Raw genomic sequence first — 24760 nt, 5'->3', positions numbered from 1 at the left:
GGCCTGAGGAGGTGAACACAGAATCGGAGCACACCCACGCAACCAGCACGCAAGTCTCCCAGCGTCGCCCTCGAGCCATGCGCAGACGTGGGATGGCCAGTTGCAGTCGGACCGAAGGCCATAGGGAGGGTGGATGTGGCGCCGCTGCGAAATCGGAGGACCGCTCGGATCTTGAATGCAGGGTTCAATGGCCCCGCCTCGAGCTAGTAGCGTGGGTGTGCGCGCACCTAATGTGGCTCGGTGGAACGGTGAACGGGTCACCCTGGGCTGAACACGACATGTCCCCATCCGTACGGAGAAGTGTAAATTAGCCGTTGGCAGACCTGGGCACACTCAGCAGTCTAGGTGAAGGACATGCACTCACATATCTACTGAGTGGGGAGCAGAGGGGCCGAGGCGCGCTATTGCGACATAGCGAATCCGACAGAGAAGTTGTGCGAGAGCGGATGCGTGCACCCTTGCTACGAGCGACCTGAAGAACCAGCAGAACCTGACAATTGGGGACGCGAACGATGCCGAAAGCGGTGTCAACACATCAGGGTCGACTTCGCGAAGGGCCCACCTTGCCAAAGGGGATAGGCCGGATTGACCACCTTTGCCCAGCGCACCGGGACGAACAACTCCGACGTGCTTCCCCGTGAACATCTAGCCTGAGATCCGTCACGAGATGGGTTGTGCCGGCGTTGAATTGGCGGCCGTCAAGACAGCGAACGCGGGGGACAATGGCAGAGAAGCGTAAACGAGGTGAATAGTCCGAAGTCCACTACGCCTGGACCATGACGCACACGACACAGCGGACCAAGGGACAACCGGCCAGGGCCAGACCTTGAGAGGAACGCCAGCTTCCGAGCTCCCAGAGTCGCACAAACAAGCACACGATGGTGGATGCTGTGGATGGGAGAGATGTGATGTGACAGAGAGAAATCAGAAGCTAGGCTAGATCGAGTTTAGGTCATCCGGCATTCGTAGCTGTTCGTACCGTAGAAGCGTAGTGCTTACGCAGCATCCCAGGTGCGGCGTCATTGCACTGAGTCCGAGCCCGAGTTCCGTGCTGTAGGATGCAGTTACAATCAGGGGTGCGGAGGAGCAAGAGGAGTGCTGCGCCGCCCATGTTCCTGCGGGTGGACAGGTCAGCCTCGAGCGAGCCCGCGAATCGAACAAGTGGATGAGATCTGTCCTTCGTGATCTCAGCCAATTTGAAGATCAAGGCACAGGTGACACACCGACGACGGCAGCGTTGGGCAAGCCGCTGACGAAGCCGCGGACTCTCGATTGAATCCCGCACATATACGGAAGGCATAAGTGCCGCAGTTTGGCCGCAGCGTTCGGGGCCGGACGTCGGCCTGCCGGAAATGGTTGTCTTCTCATTGGCCCCCCTCGTACCTGAATCGGAACGCCGACGCCAACGTGCCAATTTGATGGGAATCGAGGACACCGCCGGGAGAGGCGAGGAGAACGGCGAGCAAGTGGCGAAGGCAAGGCGAACTGCTCGACGGCAGTGGCACTGGCGAATGCCATGTCCCGCCTCGAGGCGCACAGGGCATCGCTGCTAGAAGTCCAATGTCAAGGGCTGTCAGTCACGAGAGTGAGAGCGAAGCTGAGCGGCACCATGCGTTGTCTCCAATGAGCCAGGCGCTCGGGCGGGAGGCCGAGTAGGACAGGCTGTGCAGTAATAAATGGGAACTGAGTGCATGAGCGGGCGACAAAAGAATGCGCGCAAGGCCTCGTGTACTGTTAAGTGTCAGCTTGATGTCAGTCCGAGCATGCTTCGAAAGGGTTCGCGGTAGTGTGGCGACTCGTCGGACGCCGGGTTCAATTGGTCTGCAATCGAGGCATGTGAACCGAGGCAGGGTTGGCAATGGAGGACCTCGGGATGCGTCAGCTAGCATGTGGAGCCCAAGCAAGCCGAGCGGGGTGTATGGTATGCATTGTAGGACGAGAAACAGAGGTGCAGCCGTGATTGTTTGCGGTAAAGGGATTGCCACGCTAGCGGGACGAGATGACGCGGTGATGTCCGTCTGCCGGGTGCGGCGGTGAACGATGGGTGGTATCTTGATGCGCACCGGTACCGTGTAAAACATCTGGCAAGGTCTGGGCTGCGTGAGGCATGCGCAATCTAGAGCGCGGAAGGAAAACATAGGGGCGGAGGAGTAAGCGCAGGCGCAATTGAGGCGCAAGGTGCGACGCGCGCAACGTCCGCGAGCCTCCGGCGAACCGGCGGCAGGAGTGGAAAGCATGCGCATGAGCCATCGATGGGATGGGAGTCGTCTGTGCCTAGCTGGATCCTACCCGCGAGAATAATTCCAAGAAACAGAGCGAGACCGGGAGCGGAACGCGAGGGACGCCGCCCTGTGAACCAGGCCGACGGAATGCTACGAGAGGGAAGGAGAGGCCACACGCACTTGTTTGCACACCTGTGTGTCGTGCCCAATATGGCAGGTAGTCCTCTCACGCGTGCTGCCCACCGCCACGGCGAACTCGTGCGCGCCGCCCCCGCCGCCGAGCAGCACAACGCGGGCGGGAGGCGGGGCAGGCTGCACACTGCTGCACAGGGGCCATACGAGAGCGCAGAGGCGGAATATGTTGATCGCGGGAAAACGAGCGAAAACGGACGGCAAAAGCGTATGAGCGGTTTGTGGGCCGTCTATTTGGACTCCTCTGACGCTCGGGTGCGGTCCGTCCCAGCAGCCACTAGGGCCTGCTTCCTCCAGCCTGCTCGCCGTCTTCCTCTCTTCTCCTCGCCGTCGACGACGCCCTCCAGCACAGCGTCCGAGGCCATCCCTCCGTCCTCGCCTAGCCCGCACAACCGCCCATCGGCGAGCACGGCGCGTCCGTACCGGGTCTTGGCCCGTTCCATCATTCTCATCTCAGGTGTGTTCACCCTCGCCCGCTCCCCCAGCCTCCACCAGAGCTCACCTCGTCCCCTGCCCCCAGGAGTCCTATGGAACTCCCCACATCGCCGGTGCACGGGTACAGCGAACACACTAGCCGCCCCTGGTCCCCTCACGGCCGACCGTCGCTGAACACCTCGGGTCTCCCCCACCCCTCATCCGCCCCATCTGTCGAGACCAGCCCACACCTGTCCTCGGTCTCTCACTCAGCTCACGCTTCCCCCTGGGTCCCGCATATCTCTCTCTCCGCCACTAATCACCCGCCACCACCACACATGTTGCAGCATCCCATCCCCCCGCCGCCTCATCCTGGCGATACTTCGGCGCAGCACAGCTCCGTAGCGAACATGCCCAATCACGACTGGGGAAACATGTTCTCTGCACCTCTCGATCCGTCTACATTCCACGCCCTCGCGGCATCAGGCGTCCTACCGCCCCCCAATGCCGGTATGCCTTCCAGCCTTCCTGCGCGCTCTGTACGCTCGCCGAATGAATTTTCGGCTAATGTTCGCATCCCGCCTCTCAATACGAAGGACATTGGCCGGCCTGGCGCCGGTCAAGGTTTGTCAGGGCACTGGTCGAATGCGCCATCTCCGTACTCTTCCACGCCCTCGACGTCTCAGAGAGCTTCACCACTACATTTCAGGCCAGGGTCGGGCAGCCAACCCTATGGCAAGCGCAGATCTCCCGTAAACGGTCTGCCTCAGTATGGACCCATCGCTATGCCTCCGTCGGGCTCTTCGATGGCAAACGCGCTCCCATATGACAATCACAGGACACTCGACGGCCGTGATGGCGGGCCTCACAGCCGGCGTAGCTCCCTCAGCCATCAACTCAACGGTCCCGGTCTTCCTGGCCCGAGGGATCACTACGACGTTCCGCTCGGCCCCATGAACGACGGACACCTCGATTCGTTCTCCGCGTCTTTCCCGTCCACACTTTCGTCGCTCGACTTCGGCAGCATGCACCACTCGAGTGAGCGCTCTAATCCCTCGCTCCCTCCCTCGCTCTGGATGTCCCCCGCATCAGTGCCCTCGTCCCTGTCTTCGTCCTCTCTGCACGTCACGGGCCCCTCCTACCCATCGCTCACCCAGATCACCGTCCCGCGGCATGGATCACTGTCGGACTCCCTTGGCGGCTCTACGCAGAGTCCGACCAGCCTCTCGTTCTACGGCGACTCTGCCAAGTCGTCAACACCGACGTCAGCGAGCAGTCCGAAGGCGAAGATGCTATCAGACTTGTTCGCCGACGATTTCTTCCCACGCGCATCCCCACTTGAGACCGCACGTCCGCAGAATTTCCCGTCTCCTCGCCTGTCTGGCTCGCCAGACCTGCAGGCGGCAGAGCTCGCCGCTGGAGACGCGGATCCTGAAATGCTGCAGAGGGAGGATCCGCTAGCGACCCAAGTTTGGAAGATGTACGCGCGCACGAAGGCGACGCTTCCCCACGCACAGCGGATGGAGAACATCACTTGGAGAATGATGGCGCTAGCGTTGAAGAAGAAGAAAGAGGACGAGGAGAGAATAGCGCGGGGAGAGGCGCCGCGGAACGAGGGAATTAACGTGGACGGCAGCAACGTGGACACAGGCAGGCTTCAAGAGGAGGCTGAAGAACGAGGGCGATCCATTGACAAGGGCAAGGCGCGAGTCAAGGTCGTCGGTTTTGATGGCGCCAACCAGGATGACACTGACGATAATGAGTACGTATATTGCGTCATTTTTATGACACGAGCTCACAAACGTGCTTTCATAGCGACGTTGTGCCTATGGACTGGCGAGCAATGAGCAGGTCCCGCTCCCGAGTGCCCATGGACTGGAGGCCTGCCAGTCGGTCGCGGTCACGACCGCCGATGATGGGCATCCAGTCGACCGATCAGAACGCTATCAAGTTCCCGTCTGGGCACTCTCCCAAGGGCTCTTCAATCCCGATTCCCGGCGCCTCTTCATCGCGCCCAGGTATCTCAGCGGTGCTGGAAGCTCCTGAACCTGACCTCAACCACTCGTACTCGGGTGGCAACACCTCGCCGGCGCATCCGTCCTCGCTCCCGGCGAGTGGCTTGCTGTCGCGAATGTCTGCGTCAGCTGCTGCGTCCCCGGAGCACCGTGCATTCCCGAAGCACGTGCGCAAGACGAGCTTTGACCATACCGTCGCGCGAGAAGGCATCTTCAGCGGGGTAAGTGGTCGCCATCAGGTCAATGGAAAGCCACTGTCCCCTGAATCGCTTCTTGGCTCGAAGCGCCGCGCAGAAGGGCCCCATGCAGAGAGCATGCTTCGCGGCGACCAGGTCACCGTGCTCCCACATGCGGATCGCATCGACGCACCTGAGCCTGAACTGTTCCGGCGCAATAGCCCTCCGTTCCCTGCGTCTTCGTTCAGTTTCAACTTCCCTTCCTCATATGATACCACCTATGATATGTTTGGCTCAACGAATACCCTCCCGCACCCAAATATCTCCACCTCTCTGCCGCCACTCAAGGACATCCGCTCTCCCGACCTGTCCTTCCACGATCCCCTGCGTGCGCCGATCCCTGGTGGTTTCTCACCTACCGTCGGTCCGGGTGGCGAAGGTCTGTCCGCGCCTGCGCTTGCCGCCTCCCACGCTGTGGCGGAGGGCTTCGCCCAATTAAACCCCGCCAACTTCGGTGCTATCGAAGACTCGTCTCTTGATTACAACCACCTTGCAGGCATGATGTACCCTGGCCTTGATACCGGCCTCGCCGTCGGTCCCTACACCCACGTCGATCCTCACCAGATCCTGCCTCTTGACACGGATGGCGGTTTCCAGAGCTTCCATCCTAGTCCATCGAGTGATGGCTGGGGCAATGGCGTGAACTCGAGCTCGAATGCCTCTCCGGAGCCCTACAATCATTCGAATGCGTCGACGCCGCCGTCCACAGATAATCAGGGTCAGCGCAACCAGCCGCGGAGAATCGCCTCGTCCAAGCGTGTACAGGATGCAGCACGTAGCGGTAACAGGAAGAAGTGGGTTTCCAGTTCGCTTGATAGTCGTTGGGCGTTGTTGACGTGTTTGTTAGTAGTCCTGAGGTCGGACGCAGTGGAAACGGCGAAGAGGAATCGAACCCCACTGTGTGCACCAACTGCCAGACAACGAATACCCCGTTGTGGAGGAGGGATCCTGAGGGTCAGCCGCTCTGCAACGCGTGCGGTCTATTCTTTGTGAGTATCAAACGAACGCCCATATATATGCGCCGAGCTTATCTCACCTCTTATCCAGAAACTGCATGGCGTGGTGAGGCCGTTATCGCTGAAGACAGACGTGATTAAGAAGCGGTGCGTAAACACTTTCTTAGGCAACGCCAGGAGACTCATGAGCACTCTAGGAACCGCGCTTCGGGCACGCCCCATGGCGCGTCGCGCAAGGGCTCTGCTGGGCTGCCGAAGATCAGCTCTACTGCGAGTCGCCCGCGCGCTGCGACCACGAGTTCGATGCCCACGGGCCTGCATGGCTCTCGCATGTCGCCCACGGCCCGCGTGACTGCTGGCATTGGGAACAACATGTCTATGAAGCGGCAGAGACGGACTTCCACGAGCGTGACAATGCAGACGTCGTCTGGTCGCAAGCCAGGCGATGAGGGCATTGGTGCGTAGTACTGTATCATGATGTGTTGGAAGTCGTCTCTCCGCTGTCCTCTCTTTCACCTCTGACGTCGTGTGATTGCCTACTATGCTTGTATCCTCTGCTTAGATCTTGTAGCAGTTCGCTCGAGTTCTGGATGCCTTTGGTTATCCGTCGTCTAACGTGTTCTGTTGTTACGAGGGTATGTCAACGTGTGTACGATCGCCAGTAGAGTCCATAGATTATTGTTCCAACAGAGCTCGACAACCCGGATCCTGTCTTGTGCAATCGACGAAACATGTATTGCCTAACATCGCTCTCTTGCTGTGTACATATATGCTTTGAGTTCGGCTTCACTGTATAAGTATCAGAGTACCCCTTGCCTTGATCGTTTTCACTGTCGGCCCTTGAGGAACTACAGCCGGATGCTCGACCGAGGGCCTTCTTTTGCAGAGCAATACGTGTCCGCCCATTACGATCATATATTGTTAGAGCATATGTGCATGATCGGATTGCTCTTCGAACTCGAATAACATACAACTACTGGTAGCATCACTGAATGATAAGTATGGCAACAATATGCAAGATGTATACGAGAAAACATGCACAAACGCATTACATAGGGTCAGTCATTGTCGTCGCCCCCAATCTCGGCTTGCTCCCTGCGGTGCATACCGTTACCTGAGGATGGAGACGGAGATGGACGTAATCCAGCACTCGGCGGTGGTTCGTCACCTTCCTCTATCGTCTCCTCCTCTGGCTGCCCCTTCCACTTGGCCTTCGCAGAGTCGGTGGGCTCGTCGTCCGTCGGACTCGCGCCCACGAGAGCACGTTCAAGCGCCTTCTCTCCTCTCTTCTTCAAACGAAGGTTCATCGCCGCCTGCAGCGAGTCTATGTATGACTCGTACTTGACGATCTCGGTCAAGAGGTATTGGGACTTCTTCTCCCAGTTACTGAGAGACTTTGCAGCATTAGCGGAGCGAGGCTGGTACTGAAGGACAGACATGCGTCAGAAGGCGCTCCCCAGCGGAACAAGAACGAAACATACTAGGTTGGTCATGGGCGACCTCAGCTCGTTATGCCGCTTGAGCTCTGTTTTGAGATACGCAACATGTTTCTGCAACGCCTCAAGCTGAGTCTCTTCATCGTGGTTGCTCGGCACCGTGGGAGGCATGGGCGGTTTCCATTCGTTAATGAACGTCCTATCGGCCCAAGGCGACTTGTCCGCGCGAACGGTCGCTGCCATGTCTTTCAACCGACTGCGCCCACTCCGACCGCTCCTGACACTAAAAGCATCATCCTCGTCGTGTTGGGAGAAGTTATCCTCAGACGCGGATCGCACTCGTGTGACGGGGTCCAACACGCGATTCCAGCCGTACTCCATGTTGGACACGCCGCCAATGAGGGGTTCCTTGCTCTGCCGCGCTGCCCAGTAGTTGCACGTTGAGACCCACTCGTTCACAAGCTCCTCGGTCCCGGCCTGGAAGAAGTAGACACCTCCGTTGGACAACGTGAGGACCATACAATGCGGGCGTTGGCGGTTGTATCCAGGAGGCGGCAGAGCGTGCGCGAGTGAATGGGCAAGGATCAGTGTACCCACTGGCTGTGCGTTTTCCTGCGAAGAGAAGTCAAGAACTGCGATAACGCACGGTCTGACGTACTACTCACAAGCCAATTACCGCCGCCCACGACATGCGATGCGCCGTGTGCATGTTCTCCGAAGATGAACATACTAAGCTCACCCTTCTGGATGACGACGAAGACGTCCATCCATGTCTTCGTCTTCGCCCGCTTCCCAGTAGACTCCCAGTACTGCTTGCGGCAAAGCATACCCTCCTTTGCCCAAGGCGGGCCGAGGAGAGCAAGCTCTTCGTCCGTGATGCTGACGTCAGTACCTGTGTCCTCGCTCTTCATGCTGTGGGAGTCGTCCTCCTGGGTCTCTCGGATTATGGTATGTGAGAGATTGGATGCAAAGCCCATGGCAGGGGTGAGGAAGGATGCCGTGGAAGCGTGAAGACCCTAGAGACGAGTCAGCATCGCGTTTCGCGCTCGTCAGTTCGACTCACATCAATAGAGTTGGCGAAGCTGGGTGCGGGACTCGCCCGGCCGTCGATGCTGCTGTTGCTGCTGTACGGGCTGGCGCCTGCCTGCGCGTGCAATATGGACTGCAGACCACGGATACTGCCTCGCTTGAGGTTCGCTAAGCGGTCGCCTGGTTGGCCGCGCAGGCTGCGTTGTCGCAACAACACTCCATGATGCGGGCTAAGGGAAGATGTTGAGGAACGGGCCATCAGCGTACTGCCGATAGGTTGTAGGATCTGCTGGCTCTTGACAGCGCTGTACATTTCCTGCGGAGGACACTTGAGTACCAGAACGAGCACGATAACAGAATCTGGAAGCCTCACCTTCAGCAGGTTCTCCATCTCCACCTCCCAGTTCCGGTCATGCACAAAAGTTGTAGGCGCAGGCTCGCGCTCCACCACTCTCGACTCCCGCTCACCGCCCTTCGCCTCCTGGCCCGACGCGACCGACACCTCGCTCCCATTCACTGGCCGCTGACCCGTACTCTCCGAGGCCGAACTCAGCTGCCCGCTCGACGTCCCTGCAGACGTCACCTGGTTGAACATCCCCTCCCGCGTGCCGATGCTGTTCCAGCTCGTGATACTGTCACTGCGCTTCGCGCGGCGGGCAGCGTTCGCCCCAGCGACGTCACTGTCCGAGCCAGCGCGGAAGCTCGTCCAGTCGTCGTATGAGAGGTCGCTGTTCGAGCCTTGGTTCGGCTGCAGCTGTATCTGGATGGTGGTCAGTGTGTTACGGACGAATTGGCCCTTCGACATCCGCGACGCGAGTTCGGCGACGTGGAGATCGGTGTTGAGAAGGAGGAGTGAGTACGTGACAGCATGGACGACGCCTACGATGTCATCGTAAGCTTGCACACCAGCATGGGGGAGAACGCTGTACGCACCGGCATTGCCGAAGATGCTACTAGGGTTGCACTCGAAGTACCGCCTTGCAAACTCATCGAGGATCCGGTCGACCTGTTGCGTCTCCGCCTTCAGGAACAGCTTCGCACATAGCCGCCTGCCACACAGCTCAGCGCCCCCGCATACGACCACAACACAACGACACAAGCATTCAGCTCACCTGAACGCATGGTCCAACCGCAACCCCGAGAAGTCAAAGTGGTCCATGTAGTGCCGGAGCGCCGCCTTGTTGATCGCACTCTGCCCGCCGAGCCACTCCGCGATCTTGTCCTTCGCCAGGAAGTCATCGTCCTCCGTCCAGCAGCGCTCCGCCAGCTCGCGCCCGCGCGCGTCCAAGTCCGCGCTATCCTCGGCTTGGCCCTTCACCGGCGAGCCCCGCGCGCGCGCACTGCTAGGATTGCTCAACGCGAAACGCGTGATATGGTCCCCGATGTCTGACGCGGGGACGAGCGAGGGTTCCGACGTCGACGCGGTCGAGCGGTGGTGTGCCCGGAGACGCTCCATGCCCGTCCCCGTGCCGCCCATGCCCATGCCGACGGACGCGAGCGACCCACTCCCGCTGCGCATCTGCGGCGAGCGCGGGCCATACTTCAGCGACGACGTACGAGGCGGGCCTGCGCTCGCCGAGCCCGAGCGTGCACGGACAGGCGAGCCTTGTAAGGAAGCCGTTCGAGGTGGCAGCGGTGAGGCAGTCTCCTCGCCCGACGTTGTCGCCTCTGCGGGTTGCAAGTTGAATGTGGGTGTTGGCGCTGTCGCAGGCGAGGAGGCTATCGGCCTTAGTGTTGGCCGACTAGAGGTGTCCTCCTTGTTGGCGGCGCCGTCACTCTGTGCGCGGAGTGCAGCGAGCGCGGGCCGACGGGCAGGTGTCGTCGGGTCGCGCAAGTCGAGCGTGCCTGTCCCGGTGTCTGTATCGAGCTGTGAGAGCTCACCACGGAAGTCAGAAATAATGCCGCTGAGGGTGCGCCCCCATACCTCCGGCCGACGGCCTTCGCCAGATGCACGCGCCGGCGTGGACGGCCCTGCGCCCTGAGCGGCGGCCATCACCTTCTTGAGGTCGGCGTCGCTGACGCTCATGCTGCGCCGCTTGTTCCCGCGGCTCGCCGTGCGTGCGTGCTTTGAAGCTGATGACGGCCGCTGGCGGAGGGTCGTGGTTGGGGACGGCGAGCGGGAACGGGGTGGTGGCTCGTCAATCATCACGACAGAGAGGTCGTCCGCGTCGGAGGGCGCGGAGGGAAGGCTTTTGTTGAGGCTGGACGCGTCGCTGAACACATCCGAGGGATCCGCCCGCGGTGACGCAAAGTTCTGTCGGTGCTTCGGTGGTATAGGTGGCACTGGCGGTGTAAAGGCATCCATGAGCGGCGTTGACGGGTAGGATGCGACAGATGTGGTTGACGGTGACGATGTGATTGTTCGCTGCGGTGCATGAGTGGGCGGACAACGGGTGGCCATGCAGGGCTACTCACTGCGCGTTCACGGGTGCTCGACTGGCCGAGCATTTTGCCTAGGAAAGCAGAAGTCTTTTGTCGGACGGAAGACTTTGCATTCTAGGAGACCATTGAGGGAGAGCGACAATGAAACAGTTCGAGGCACGCACCTTGGCCGGGCCCGCAGACCGCGGGCTAGTTAAGACCCAATCGGCACTCGTGTTGCCGTCGTGAGCCATGTCCATGAACGGATTGGGCTTGAACTTGCCCTTCGGAGCGGGCGTCACTTGGGGCGAAGCCGCTGGCGACGAGGTCGAGGACCGCTTGCGGGTGTTGCTCTGGTATGCATCGGTCCAGCTTGGAGTTGTCGGGGATTCCAAGGCTTTGCTGCCGTTGGGAGTTGAGCCGCGGGCCTTCGCTTTACGTAGCAGGGTGGCGAGGTCCGGACTGCTGGCCGTGCCGGGGGAACGATACATGGAACGCCGCTTGGTGTGATACTCACTGTCCGGCTCCTCGGACAGAAAGTCCGTCGACGAGGACGAGGACGGCGCCAGGGTTGGGTGGACAGAGGAAGAGGAAGGCCGTGGGCGGGGACTGACCGCGGGCGAGGGGGTGGGGGGCACAATGGTAGGCGTAGCGGGTATAGGTGGTCTGCGTGGCGATGGCGAGGAAGACGAGAAGGAGATGGATGCGTTGGATAGATCAGCACCTAAGCTGTCTACGTCGAGCCCCTCCTTGAGGACGACTGTGCCCCCGGCTCGCAGGGCTTGCTCAAAGTCTAGTTCGGTGCGGGAGACGCGTCGGGAGGCATGGAGATCGTTGTGGCCGATGGCTTGGAGGCCAGACGGGAAGGCGGAGGGCGGCGCTGGCGACCGCGGGGACGGCTGTCTGAAGAGGGACGCCAGGTTGGCAGGCCGCGTCGCGGAAGGGGGCGCGTGTGTCAAGCCCGCCCAAGCCTCGAGCACAACGCCTTCCTGCCGCCCACACGTGGCTACAAATCCTTCTCCCATCCCAGGCACCGCGACTCGACGCCGTGCTCTCCAAACCCTGCCCACACGCAGGCCAAACGTATGCTCATGTATGTGGTATCCACGCATATGGAATCCTGCACAGCAACAGATTCGCAAAACGGCCAAACATGGCACTGTGTTGCCTTCGTTCAATTCAACGTCTGCACTCGCATCGAGGAACGTTTACCCTCGCTACATATCTCTCATTCTAGATCTGTATTTTCCGAGTGCGAAGCTGTCGAACGGTATGTGCATCGGAGCAGTAGGGTCCGTTCCACCCGCCGCCAAAGTTGCCTATCCTGGTAAATCCCGACTCGGACACGCCACGGCGCCTTCAAGTGGTGAGCGTCGCAGCGTATTCTCCGCCTTGTTGCCAACGAAGCCTAGGTGTTCCTTGACCGAGGGATTCAGAGGTTGTCATTACAATGTAAGCGTGATGATGGGCCCTCCTACCGCGTTATAGACACAATCGGAACTCCTGTGCGTGCATTACTGTCCATTATGCAAGCTTCTCACCTTGTTCCCGGTCCCTCTATCTCGTCCACCCGGGAAAATCAGAGGTTTGAATGCATCATTCCTGCCAGCAATGTACACAGTTTACATCAATATTGATCACGATCCAACGCCCTTCCGCCCAATTTATTTAGACTCAAGCCGCGGTCATGGGGTCACTATGTCCAGGCTACTTGTCAGATACTACTCTGACCATCGTCTAGCAAAGAGCTCACCTGCGATTTACGCGATCGTCGAGAAGCATTTACTTGCTCTTCGGGGGCTCGGCGCAGCCGCATGCGGGGTATGTGCAGGAGCCGCCGTTGGCCTGGACGTTAGCGCAGGTAGCCTTGTCCTGTGGTGGTTCTCGTCAGCCGATGTGCCTCGATCAGCAATTACCTGGGACACTCACAGACATAGCGATTGGAATGTGAGAAGTAGGCGAGTGGTGAGTGAGGTGTGTAGTCGTTGACTGAGGACTGACAGTGCAGACGCACGCCTTTTATAGGGCTCGTAGCGGACATACACGTTGTAGAGGGAATACCATGTGTCGGTATATGGTATTCAGAGCGCCGCCATTGGTGTGTGTTCGTCCAATGAAATAAGGTGCGTTGGTCACGCCCTTCGATGCCGTGGATTTACAGAGATGGGGGCAATAGGCGGCGGGGAACTGAGCATCGACATGGTCCCGTAACAGCGATACTCTCATTCGTAGCCACCTGGTGCGGACTGTGGCCAGCAATCACTCCATACGGCGGCTTGTCTATTCCTTTCCGTTCCCACATGAGCGAGTTACACAACATAGAGTTACACAACATGTCGAACGAGGAACGTCTGACTGTCGCCTCTCGGATGCTCTGAGTGGAAAAGCCTTTGGCCCCGGCGCCGTCCGGGGCCTACGGAATTGAGTCGATTTTGCACCCACGTCCCCATTCGATCCACCGCCGCGGTTGTTCACCAGCTCCATCGCTGTGGTGCAGAGTGCGCGTGTTCACCGTGTTCTGACCTGAATGTTTTTACCGATGCTTTCATTTCAGGAAAGCCGTACAACGAGGCGGCCCCGGAGGCTCCGGTTGACCTGGAGCGTGCCATGCACTACGGCTACTCAGAGTCTAAATGGGTCTCAGAGCGGATTCTCTATGCCGCCGCCGCCAGGACGAGGCTGGATCCACTTGAAGGCAGATGGCCCATTCATGGATGTTTTCCTCGCATGGTTCGAAGCTCCATTAATGGTGGCCATGGCGCCGTTCAGGCAAGTGGCCGTGGGACGTCCGGAAATGAGCACCGACATCGCTGCCAATGCATCTCGGATTCTCGCGGATAGCGAAAGGGGCAGGTTGTCAGAAGCAAATGTGGTCCAGTGGCTCACGCACTGGCGAAGCGTTGGTCTCATTGGAGACGTGCATCGTGCAAAGTTGTAACTACGATGATCGAGCCTCCGTAGGCGTTTCTTGATGACTGTCAATATTCCCTGTACGAAAGTTGCATCTAAACTCTTATTCTTCTGTAGCTGTGATATTGTGACCGCCGACGATGCGCGGAAAGGGAATACTTACAAGTGACGTTGCACTATTTAGCTCAACTGACAACGGGGAATCAAGACGGGATCGCGCTCAGGCCTGATCATCACTCGGAACATGGTTCGTCATATCGTCATCGTTGTTCATGGCCAACTATGTAGAATCATGCTGAGTACAGCCAGATGAAGCGGCTGTGTGAGCACTGCAGAGGACACTGATCAGTTCCCGTATCATATCCCGACCATTATCTCGAAGGGTACATACCCGAAGTCTGCGCACGAAGAGCGCTTACTTGCTCTTGGGAGGCTCTGCGCAGCCGCACGCGGGGTAGGTGCACGAACCGCCGTTGGCCTGGACGTTAGCGCAGGTAGCCTTGTCCTACAGGGCTAGTAAGTCGATGTGCGCAATCGAGAAGCCAACCGTAGATACTCACAGACATTGTGATTAGAATTTGAGAAGTGGTGGTGTGGTGAGCGGGAAGTTGTGTAGTCGTTGACTGGCGATAGACAGCGCGAGTGCTCTCCTCTTATAGCGTTCGCGACACGCGGACGATGTTCTGGTTGTGACGACATGTGTCCTTGTATACGGTATTCAGGGTGTTGTCATTGGTTGGGTGTCGTCCAATGGATACAAGGGCGTTAGTCATGTTATCAGACGTGGCGGGTTGCAAAGACGGACAACGTGTATGGACACTGCCGCAGCGTGGTTCTGTGAGTTGGCTTCTTTAGACCAAAGGGCCCAGTTATCTGCCAGCAGTTATGGGAAACACAGCGACCGCGACCGCTCGATAGCAGCGCTGAGGCTTCAGTTTGAGTTACCTGTTCAAGTAATTCCCGACACTTACGGTCAGGCACCCGACGGTGCGCCATAAGTGTAGTACGTACCACCGTCAGCATGTTCGAGTGCGCTCATGACTGCTGCAGAGCGGCGGCAACACATATTACACCTGTCAAGGAGCCGTCACTGCACGAGACTCTTCGGTGCAAGGTTTGTCCTGAATGAAAACAGGCTTGCTCCTCGCCCATCCTCGAGAATGACAATTTTCAATGCTCGAAAATGGGTGGTTTCGGCTCGGAGAACATGCATCGTTAATTGACTGAGAACGGGCTCAAACCGCTCCCCTCGCGCCAGTCGGTGTGCCTTGGGTTGCTTAACGCGCGGTACCAGGGAGGTACCGTGTTGCAGACCGAGCGTTTGTTGAGACTGCTCGACAGGCGCGCTGCGGGTGCCCCGGGGAGTGCGACAGCCCTGGCGCAAACTTCATCGTCCTAAAAGGTTATCTGCCATTCACGCAGGACACTGCCCTGATGTATCAAACTCCGAGTCAGCCTCACCGTTTCTCACCGTTTCAACTTCAAGCCACCATCGCTGACCATATCAGCGTCACCGCGTGCCCGTCCAACACCACTCTGCAGACAGCAAACGTGCCCCTTGCGGATGGTGGCGTCAGCAATGTAAGACAGAGGATATCACTTGGGTGCGAGTCGGAGCGACGGCAATAACGCTGGCCTTCGTGCGCTGGCTTCGGCGGGGGATCACCGACAACTGGCTGGAAATCATCCACGGGCTTACCTGCCCAGTACCAGCCACCGCGTAGCATCGACGCAGGTCGTCCCAGCATCAATATGCCCTACCAGGCATGGGCTATCTTGGGAAATACCGCTGCTGCTGGCAGTGCAGAGCAGATGCCCCCGGAAGGACTGACTGACACGCGTCTTACGCCCGCTGCATAGACCACGCCGATTCTGAGTTCATCAGCCTCAGCCTTGTGCATCTGGGGATTGCCGTACCTATTCGAATCCGGTCCACATTTGTGCCTCAGCGCTGGCTGCGCTGGGGTCACCAAGGTGCCTCATGGATGATTTCATATACCGAGACGAAGGAGAACGACTCAGAAGCACTGGTTGACCGTCCGGCGTGAGGCCGTGAGGACCGCCCGTGCACTCAACACGTCGCGCGGAGCACTTGGGAATGCGTTCAACCTAGCCATAGCTACAGGCACGCGCTATGATCGATCGCGCGGGTGTTGCGTAGCGTGTTTGTCGCGCGCACTCAACTTCTGTGATTTATCCCTTCTTTTCCGGTGCCAGTCTGGCCACGCCGCTGGGAGCGACGGCACCGAGCGAGCCAAAATTTCGAGGGACGGAGAGGACGAAGGCCTCGAACGAGTGGAAACGCCAACGTGCTTGCTCCGCCGCGGTGCACAGCTGCGCTGTGTGTGCGGTTGCCGGGGTCTCGGTGATTGAGCGCGTCGCGGCCTTTTATGCCGTCGCGTCCAACCGTCGTTGTCCTCTGTTCTCCCTCGTTCCCTCCATCTCCGTGACCGCAGGCTCTACTTAGGCCCCCCTCCTCTCCTTACTCACGACGTCCGCTTCACGCCCACGATGTCTTTCGCTATCCTCTCCGCTGCCTTCGCCGCCACTCTTTTGGCGAACGCCGGCGTGAACGCTGAATCGCACACCATTCGTTTCGCAAACCTGTAAGTCTTCTTCCAACCTCTTGATTGGCCGGAACTGAACCTCTCCAAGGTGCGGATCAGGAACAGTGAGTGTCTGCTCTGTAGAGGTTCCCCGTCGGTTTCCTGACGCGTGCTTTAGCCTACACTGCTCGGAAATGGAGGTGTGATGTCCACTGGCCAGGACTACACGTCGGACGGGCCTTTCGTGGGCGGCATTGCGTACGTGGGCAATTTAAATATAGATTTGTCCTTACTGATGCGTGTTTGCGCTCATCTAGGTACTTGACGGGTGCTGATGGTAAGCATGTAAAGTGAGTAGTCGGAATGAGGAAACTCATCTTTATCAGGCATTACATGCGGCTACAATGGCGAGGAATGCCTCATCGTCGAGATGACCTTGGGCAACCCGACTGTGCCTGGTGGCGGTCCTTCCACCGACATCAGTGCCATTGCTCCGTACGTCGATCTCGTTTCCCATGGTGATTTCCCACTTTGACCGCGTATACTTGTTATTACAGTCACGCATTCAACGTCCAGACTTCGTTCGCGTACTATGGTACCAGCACGTGCAACAACGTTGGTGCTGACTGTAAGTCTTTTTTGACTTTGCTTGACTGTTGACCTTGGTGCTGAGACGATGTACTAAAGGTGCGAATGCGGGCTGCTCCCAAGCCTTCTACCAGCCGGATGACAACCAGGTGCAGGTTGCTTGCCAGGATGACAACGTAAGCCTGCATTGCAGTCGTGCTTACCTGGGGCTCTGACATTTTCCCTCCCGTTAATTAGGCCAACCTGCTCATCGCGTTCTGTGGTGATGCCACAACGCTCAACCCCGACGACTACGTCAACGGCGGCAACGGGTCCTCTGCGTCGCCCACCCCCTCTTCAAGCACGTCTGCAGTCCCGACCGTGACATCCTCCGTCGTGGCGTCGTCTTCGATCGATCCTGTCTCGAGCAAGCCTATCCTCCTCCCTGTGTCGTCCTCCTTTGTCTCGTCTGTTGCGGTCTCATCCGTTGACGCGTCATCATCTGTTGCGACATCTGTCGCCGTCACCTCCTCTGCTGTCTCTTCGTCCGCCGTCTCTTCTGTCGTGTCCTCTGTCGTCACGTCAGCGCCGGCTGCGTCCTCGAGCTATGTCACGTCCTCTGTGACTGTCACCCAGAGCGGAACCACCGTCGTCTCGTCTTGCCGCGTGCGCCCTACTGCCCCGGCCAGTGGTTTCCCCCTTTCTGGCTCGGCTTCTGCTTCCAGCGTTGCGACTGCTTCTGGTTCTGCTGTCACAAGCGTCGTTGTCTCATCCGGTGACGCTTCCTCGGCTGCCGTCCCGACCGTCACGGACGTTCCTTCCAGTGCATCCGTCTCTTCGGCTGCCCCGACGTCGACTGACACCGGCGACGATGGTGACGACGGCGATGACGGCGATGACGGCGATGATGGCTGCGGCGACGAGACCAGCACCGATGTCGCTCCCTCCAGCACTGCTGCTGCGTCGGCCACCTCGGCACCTGTCGCCTCGAGCTCTGCCGCCGCCAGCACGACCGATGCATCCTCGAGCGCTGTTCCGACTTCTTCGGTTGCCCCCACGGCATCCTCCAGCGCTGCGCCCAGCGCGACTTCCAGTGCAGATGACTGCGGCGCGACCGACAGTCCGGCTTACCGCCGTGAACTCCTCGAACGCGTCGCTCTTCGGAAGCGCGCTGCTGCCCCCGCGTACGACCTCGCGAAGGTCTATACCTCCCGCCGCCGCCACGCCCGGGTTGCGTACCGTAACAGCCTGGGTCTGAACGCGCACTAATCCCCCCTAGTGTGCAACTGGTGGCGGCGGTCTGTGGCTGCATGCCACCACCCATTTTTTCTCTTTTTCTCCTAATGGTTCCTCGGATCGTTTACCTTATCGGCCTCGCAAGCGAGGTTTGGATCGTGCAACTCGCCGACGTCCTAGCTAGAGACGTCGAGGCCGCGATGCCCTGGTTAGGGAGGCAATATGTGCTATATTGGGTGTACTCCCGGTGCCGCGCGTGGGTTGTTGTAAGCTGGAGGCTTGTACTCCTGCTCTGTTTATGCTTTATTGCGTCTGCGTATCTCGTTCTCGTCCTGTAGCGTTCGTAGATCGGCTGCTAATACATCATCACCTCGGACTCGTACTGAACGTCGGTGCGCGCGGTGGCAGCCACCGCTTGTGCACACAAAAATGAACGGAGATCAGAGTGAGATCGCCAAGTCCCCGCCGCCGGCCGGGGAGCTGTGCCCGCTGTGACGAGGAGTTGCCGTGACGACCCCTGCTCAACTGCGGGCCTGGGCGGCCGTGTGTGACTGTGTGACGAGGGCGCGTCAGTTGAGCCCAGTGTCTTCTTCCTCTGCAGCCCAGCGTTCTCGCATCCCCTCCGCTTCCTGCCACGACTCGTTCGCCAACGTTCCTTTCGTCCTCACCGCCATGTTCACCACGCTCCTTTCTGCGGTCATGGCCGCCGTCGCCCTTGCCGCCCAGGCGGGCGCGGAATACCACACCATTCGTTTCTACAACGCGTGAGCATATTCGTCGCATTTTAGACGCGAGATGGGATTTACTCAACGGCGGCGCTATGCATAGATGTGGCTTTGGAACCGTGAGCGGCGGCTTGTCTGAGACAGCTTGGTGGAGCGCTTACCCAGAGGTCTCTGTAGCCGACCCTTCTTGCGAATGGGGATGTCCTCTCGACTGGCGAGGACTACACGAGTGACGGGCCCTTCTCCTCTGCTATTGCGTACGTGCCTTTCTGCACGTGTTGTTGCACCCTGGCTGAGACTGTTTTTCACGCGATAGCTACCTGCAAAACGGTATGTCATACGCGTCCCAACTACCAGTCACTCCCTCTGATAACGCGCAGGCAACCAATGTGGTTATAATGGGGAGTATTGCACGCTGATGGAGATGACCATGAATAACCCCACCTGCGCTGGGTGCGGATCGTCTGCTGATCTCAGCCTCATTGACCCGTGAGTGCTGGACGTAGACATTTGCCGTTCCGCTGCTCAAACAACCTCTGTACAGGCACGCGTTCAGTTACTGGACCTCCTTCGCGTGAGTGGCCTAGGCTGTTGTATTGTAGCAGAATATTCACATTGTGCTCAGGTACTTCAATGGGTGTGAAAATACTGGTGCTAACTGTGCGCACTCATGCCTATCTACTAACAAGATACAAACCATCCTGACTCTCGCGTCACGCAGGTCCCGCGGCAGGATGCGCCGCTGCATTCTACTACTCCGATGAAACCCAGGTTCAGGTTGCTTGCCAGGCTGATAATGTTTGTCTCCGCAGTGCATGCCGGCTTAAATCTCCCTACTCATTGACCTTATCACTCGTTAGGCTGGCCTGCTTATCGCCTTCTGCGCCGATGCCACCACTCTCGATGCAAACAACCTGCCCGGCACCAATCCTTCCAGCTCCGAGGCACCCTCGACCAGCAGCACCTACGTTGCTCCGACTACCTCCTACACACCCACGTCGACCTACGTCCCCCCGACCTCGTCGGTCGTCTCCTCGTTCTCGAGCTCGGCTTCTAGCTCTTCCGCCGCGGCGTCTTCCTCTGCCTCTGCGAAGTGCCCTGCTCGCAACGCCAAGCGTTCCCTTCGCCTTAGGAAGCGTGAGGCCGCTCCGGAGCCCGAGCCCATCGTCAAGATGGCTCTGCGCCACCACGCTCGCCGTGGCAGCCACTAAGGTGCTCGCACCCCCGCTGCCGATGATGTCCCTTGGTTGTCCTAGCTGTGAAATCTTGTGTCTATCCGTCGAGCTGTCGTCCCTAGTTAACTTATGAGTGGCTGTTGACCGTCGCTATCGCTTTATATCCTTCTCCGTGCGGTGCGTTAGCTCAGTTGTTTGTATCTCCGTCCTCCCACATGCGGTGCCCTGGTATGGGCGGGAGCGAGGCTAGTCTAAAGCTTGTCTGCCCTGGCACCGCCACACAGGCATAGCTGCTATCCTCGAGTCTGCCGTGCCTGTGCGTTCCTATTTGTCTGTCCGTTTGCGCGCGCAGTGATGACTGTAACCCTCTTCTTGCCCATTATGTCGGGACCGCTGGAATCGTTATACTAGATCACCTATCGGTACCTGTCGGACCTGTGTTGTTTGAATTATACCCTTCAAGTAGTTCTTCTACGAGGTCTGTACTGCAACCCCGAGATCAAATGGGGAGCCTGAGGACATAGCTAGGCACTCAAGATCTATATAGTACACCAGTCCATGCGAATATACATGCAGCATGACAAGTACTATAACGTACACCAAGGTATACAGCATCCTCACGCGTGTACCTGCAGAATAGCATCGTCGTCAGTCCCCGACTCACTGTCATCGTCCCCGTCTCCCTCTTCAGCGGCCTCGCCTGCCGGACGCTCTGTACCCTTCATAGTTTCGCCGCCGGCGGGTGCTTCGACGACATCCCCGCCGTCTTTCGTGACCTCCACTTTGGATTCCGCCTCGTCTTCAGCGTGCTCCGCGTCCTCGGAGATGGCAGGCAAGGTCGGCTTGCCCTCCTCGTCTCCCAGCAGAACGGCGGGGCTGTCAGACTTATCCTTGACTGTGTCAGGCAAGCCGGCCTCTTCGCTGAGGAGAGGCACGCCCGAGGTGAACGACTCGTTGAGTGAGCTGACCGTCGAGAGCGCCATGTCCAGGACGGCTTCCACGCGCCTCTTGAGCTGCTCGCTCGTGCTCTCCACAGTCTGCGCAGCCGATCAGCACGCGACATAGGGGTGGGACGTGAAAGAGGATGTGTGCGTACCAGTGTGACGAGGTTGATGAGCGCGTCTGCCTCGTCGAGGCGAACAAGGAGCGCTGCCTCGTTGCTGTCTTCACCCTGCTCGTGCTCATGCTCGTCCGCGTCCTCGGGCATGTGCAGCTCGACCTCGCCGAAGTGTGCCTCGAGGAACATCGCGAGGCGGCGGATGCGCGTCACGGGCCCGCTCTCGTCCTCGATGTCCGCGTGCGGGTGTGGGTGCTCCGGGGCGTGCGAGTGCGAGTGCGAGTGCGGTTGGGTCGTCACTGGTGGAGGGTGGGTCAGCTAAGGAGCGCGGAAGGCGAGGGGCGAAGGAACTTGAACGTACACTTGACGGAGGCAGGGCTCTTGTCGATGCCGGTGACGAGGGCGAGCGTGGAATCTGCGATCATGTCGTTGCTCGCGCTGGAGTCCCATTCCAGAATCAGCTCGTTTTCTTGTGCCTGTTTGACGTCGACGGCTCCCATAACCTACAAACATCAGCTCACGTCCAATACACTGCCGAGGCGCAAGACGTACTCGGATAGTAGGCACCCCGTCCTTGTCCAAGCCCTCCTCCACCTTGCCGAACATGCCCTCCAGGTGCCACCGGACGAGGTCCCAGCCGACGTTCAGCGTCATCTTTTGTCTCTGCGTGACAATATTTGTGGAGAGACCGGTGAAGTCGCGGAGGTCTCGCGGGTCGAGAAGGGTGTAGGAGTAGTCTTTCGAAACGAGCAGACCAGAGAGCACATCCCCTGGTTGTGGCGGTTGCGCCGCCAGGTGACCAATCGCCTAGATGTTGCCATTGTGTCAGCAGGGGTACAAGGATGCAGATGCATTGGAAGTTGCATACCTTCGCGACGCGCTCGCCTCTGAATGTGAGCTCCAGCGTTTCCAAGTTCCGTGGCGTGTGGATCTTGACGTCTTCGTCTCGACTCTTGTAACGATCCGTCATCGCTGCCCGCAGACGCCCCATGGCAGTCTGTTCACCGTGTACCAGGACCTAGACATCGCCCGTCAGTGATGTTATATCACAGTGCAGACAGGTACCTCACTATGTGCTGCGCCTTGACCATCTCGATGAACTCCGAGTTCTGCGAGTAGTCAACATGGGCACTGAACGAGATCTCGTCCACAGAGAACTTGCGCGGGATCGGGTTGCCCTTGAGGGACATGATCTCGTCCGGTTCGCTTTGGATTTCCTAACGAGCACGAGTTGTAAACAAGATGTCCTCACGGGTCCTGCCAGAGCATAAAAGGAAAATACATTGATTGCGCGCCGTATAGATACAAAAGACAGGACCTGTACATGCCAGTGCGCTGCGAAGGAGAGCCACTCACCCTGGCCATCGTCCCTTCTATCGAGTATCCGGTAATGATGATGCCGTTCCTTGAATCCGGCGCCCAGAGTTCCAGCAGCTCTCGACTAGGCCCTGAGTCTGCAAATCCCGGACTTGCCAACACCACGCATGGCGGCCCTTCGGCGATTTTGCGCTCCCAACCTCGACTGTGCGGCACGTTGGAAATGTGTCTGACGAAGTGTTAGAGGTCCTGATAGTGGCAGATAAGTCAAACAACGCACTTGAAGACGAAAGGGTTGTCCCGTTTTGCGAACCGCGATCGAACGTTGTTGTTCATTGTATGAATATACGTCTGGAACACGGCCATTGATTTTCGAGCTAGACTAGACGCATAGTACACAGGGACACTGTGCAAGTCAGGGTGCTTCTTCCAGTATTCGTCCAAAATGAGCAGAAGTTCTTGTGCACGTCCCAGAGCAAATGTCGGCAGGAGAACATGACCGCCTCTTCGAATGATGTTGTGGACCAGAGTCGTAAACCTTGCCTCCTTTTCTTCTCTGCCTTCCAATGTCTGCACGCCATATGTACTCTCGATGATGAGGACGTCCGGGTGTATTGGCGGTACTTCTGCCTTCACAAGATGTCTGTCTTCTTCGCGGGAATAGTCACCAGTGTACAGAATCTTCAGGCCAGCAATATCTATGAGGAACATACAAGCACCGAGAACATGGCCGGCGTGATAAGGAGTGAAGGAAACTCCTGGACAAGGCGTGATGACTTGGTGAGCGGACACGGGGATGATGGATGCCATAGACATTGAGAGATCGAGGGGAGAGAATAAGGCGTCAGATGTCGACGAGCTACGGGATACTTCAATAAGAACTCCGAGAAGTGTATAGGGAGGTTGCGAACCTCATTCGTACGAAGTCTTGCATCATGAATTTGTGCAACGCTTTAGTGGGGTGCGTCATGTACACCTTGCCTTTACCATCTCGGAAGTTTGTCTGTCACAGACTTCAGTTCTTCCAGCTCTATACGTCGAGACACGAATGCACCCGCCTTTTCCGTGATATATGTCAAGGCCGCTGCGTGGTCCAGATGGAAGCTGCAGACACTCTTCAATAACGGAGCCGAAGAGACATGTTCGTGCACATACTGAGTAATCAGCAATACATCCACAGTACTCCAGTCAAGTTCGTCAACGAATGGTAGGGATGCAATGCCACTGTAGGCGGGGTGAACGCCTGCATCGCATACGATGGTCTTGCCTCGATACTGGAGGACGCAGCAAGACCGGCCGACCTCCTGTCCGGCACCCAGAAGTGTAATTTTGAGGGTTGGTGTGTCCGCCATGAGTCCGAGAGTCTGCGTCCGCACGAAGGTAATGAGCAAGACGCGGCAGTGGTGGGCTTGTCTGCGACCGCCCGGGGACTCGTCCACGGTCCTCCCGACCACGTGCGTTCAGCGCTCACAGGAAGGACCGATCAGATCTGTGCCCAAGATCTGCCTGAGATCCACGCACAACCGAATGGGAGTGCCCAAAGTCAGTTTTGTTTGACAGTTGACAACAAGCGTGAACAGCGCAATCGCCTGCAAAGTGGTCTCGACAATCTCTCAGATCTCAGTCGTTGCCAGTTTGACGTTGATAGGACCCTGGTGCGTGTAGACTTGGCTCAATACACTTTACGGACCACTGACTGACGCCTCCGAGATGCAGAGGCGAAACATGGCGAAGACTTCTAGACGTGGCTCTAGCACTTCGAAGTCTTTCAAGTCCCGCAATGCACACCATACAGTCGTACAACAGTCGGTTCATAAGAGACTCAAATCGCAGAGCGTGAAGAAACCTGTTTCAAAGGCGCGCTTGGAAGAGGTCACTGCGGAACTCGACAGTCAATTCGCGTCTGTACAGAGCCTATACGCTGTACGTAGATCGTCTGCCATGAGAAACCCTACTCATAGAATAGGCAGTCCCAATCGAAGGAAAAGGTCGCGTTGGCCTCCAGGCCAGGTGTTTCGGTCGAAGGCTTGGGCGACATCCTGCGAGGACTCTAGCCGAATCCGACCTTGGTCAGTATCGACCACAGACGTAGCAACGCGGGACGGCCACAAGACGGCATGCGTCACGGAGGTGCATACCAATCCATCGTTGGGCGCTGTCTCTAAATCCCCAATGCGACGATCCGTGTACTGGAAGTGACGCAACATCGAAAGGAACTCGGGATGCGGTCCAGCAAGCGTTCAACGTTCGACGTATATTGCTGCAACTAGTTGCAGATAACCTCGTTATATTGTAACCAAAGCACACGAGTACCAGTACACGTTCGTAAATGGAGAGGCAATACCCGGCGAGGAGAAAACAGTCTA

At 58.2% G+C, this 24760-nt stretch overlaps 6 protein-coding genes across 6 annotated transcripts; 3 read left to right on the top strand and 3 right to left on the bottom strand.

The window, feature by feature from the left end:
- Positions 1-784: 784 nt before the first annotated feature.
- On the bottom strand, positions 785-2366 carry C8Q71DRAFT_510671 (uncharacterized protein). The gene is made up of 4 exons (XM_047919048.1): positions 1609-2366; positions 1224-1549; positions 1000-1172; positions 785-936 (listed from the first exon to the last, which is right to left on the bottom strand). The coding sequence occupies exons 1-4, from the start codon at positions 2241-2243 to the stop codon at positions 925-927; spliced, it is 1146 nt and encodes a 381-aa protein (XP_047781162.1). The 5' UTR covers positions 2244-2366; the 3' UTR covers positions 785-924.
- A 387-nt stretch (positions 2367-2753) lies between these two features.
- C8Q71DRAFT_510339 (transcription factor) lies at positions 2754-6905 on the top strand. Its single transcript, XM_047919047.1, has 6 exons — positions 2754-2871; positions 2935-4590; positions 4644-5873; positions 5927-6068; positions 6127-6182; positions 6233-6905. The coding sequence occupies exons 2-6, from the start codon at positions 2942-2944 to the stop codon at positions 6498-6500; spliced, it is 3345 nt and encodes a 1114-aa protein (XP_047781161.1). The 5' UTR covers positions 2754-2871; positions 2935-2941; the 3' UTR covers positions 6501-6905.
- Positions 6906-7093: 188 nt separating this feature from the next.
- Positions 7094-11886, bottom strand: C8Q71DRAFT_856020 (uncharacterized protein; the record flags this gene model as incomplete). The annotated part of the gene is made up of 9 exons (XM_047927247.1): positions 7094-7459; positions 7517-8083; positions 8137-8487; positions 8535-8816; positions 8874-9379; positions 9434-9549; positions 9613-10865; positions 10916-10996; positions 11047-11886. 9 exons carry the CDS (start codon positions 11884-11886, stop codon positions 7094-7096), a joined length of 4362 nt encoding a protein of 1453 aa, XP_047781160.1.
- Positions 11887-16133: 4247 nt separating this feature from the next.
- C8Q71DRAFT_749327 (uncharacterized protein) lies at positions 16134-18502 on the top strand. The gene is made up of 8 exons (XM_047923195.1): positions 16134-16377; positions 16427-16442; positions 16496-16575; positions 16635-16654; positions 16704-16812; positions 16875-16945; positions 17005-17081; positions 17143-18502. Exons 1-8 carry the CDS (start codon positions 16283-16285, stop codon positions 18151-18153), a joined length of 1479 nt encoding a protein of 492 aa, XP_047781159.1. The 5' UTR covers positions 16134-16282; the 3' UTR covers positions 18154-18502.
- Positions 18503-18591: 89 nt separating this feature from the next.
- On the top strand, positions 18592-20270 carry C8Q71DRAFT_510191 (uncharacterized protein). The gene is made up of 9 exons (XM_047919045.1): positions 18592-18884; positions 18949-18964; positions 19023-19102; positions 19162-19175; positions 19226-19334; positions 19390-19419; positions 19471-19505; positions 19567-19643; positions 19706-20270. Exons 1-9 carry the CDS (start codon positions 18793-18795, stop codon positions 20054-20056), a joined length of 804 nt encoding a protein of 267 aa, XP_047781158.1. The 5' UTR covers positions 18592-18792; the 3' UTR covers positions 20057-20270.
- Positions 20271-20395: 125 nt separating this feature from the next.
- Positions 20396-23794, bottom strand: C8Q71DRAFT_510240 (beta-lactamase-like protein). Its single transcript, XM_047919046.1, has 11 exons — positions 23550-23794; positions 23453-23498; positions 23306-23397; positions 22675-23253; positions 22434-22623; positions 22148-22294; positions 21946-22095; positions 21630-21884; positions 21439-21580; positions 21117-21376; positions 20396-21057 (listed from the first exon to the last, which is right to left on the bottom strand). Exons 1-11 carry the CDS (start codon positions 23744-23746, stop codon positions 20638-20640), a joined length of 2478 nt encoding a protein of 825 aa, XP_047781157.1. The 5' UTR covers positions 23747-23794; the 3' UTR covers positions 20396-20637.
- Positions 23795-24760: the final 966 nt, after the last annotated feature.

The sequence above is a fragment of the Rhodofomes roseus genome, assembly GCF_022264815.1.
Source record: "Rhodofomes roseus strain CIRM-BRFM 1785 chromosome Unknown C8Q71scaffold_6, whole genome shotgun sequence".
Classification (NCBI taxonomy): domain Eukaryota; kingdom Fungi; phylum Basidiomycota; class Agaricomycetes; order Polyporales; family Fomitopsidaceae; genus Rhodofomes; species Rhodofomes roseus.
The sequence above is the reverse complement of the archived record's forward strand: the minus strand, read 5'-3'. Positions and strand labels throughout refer to the sequence as shown.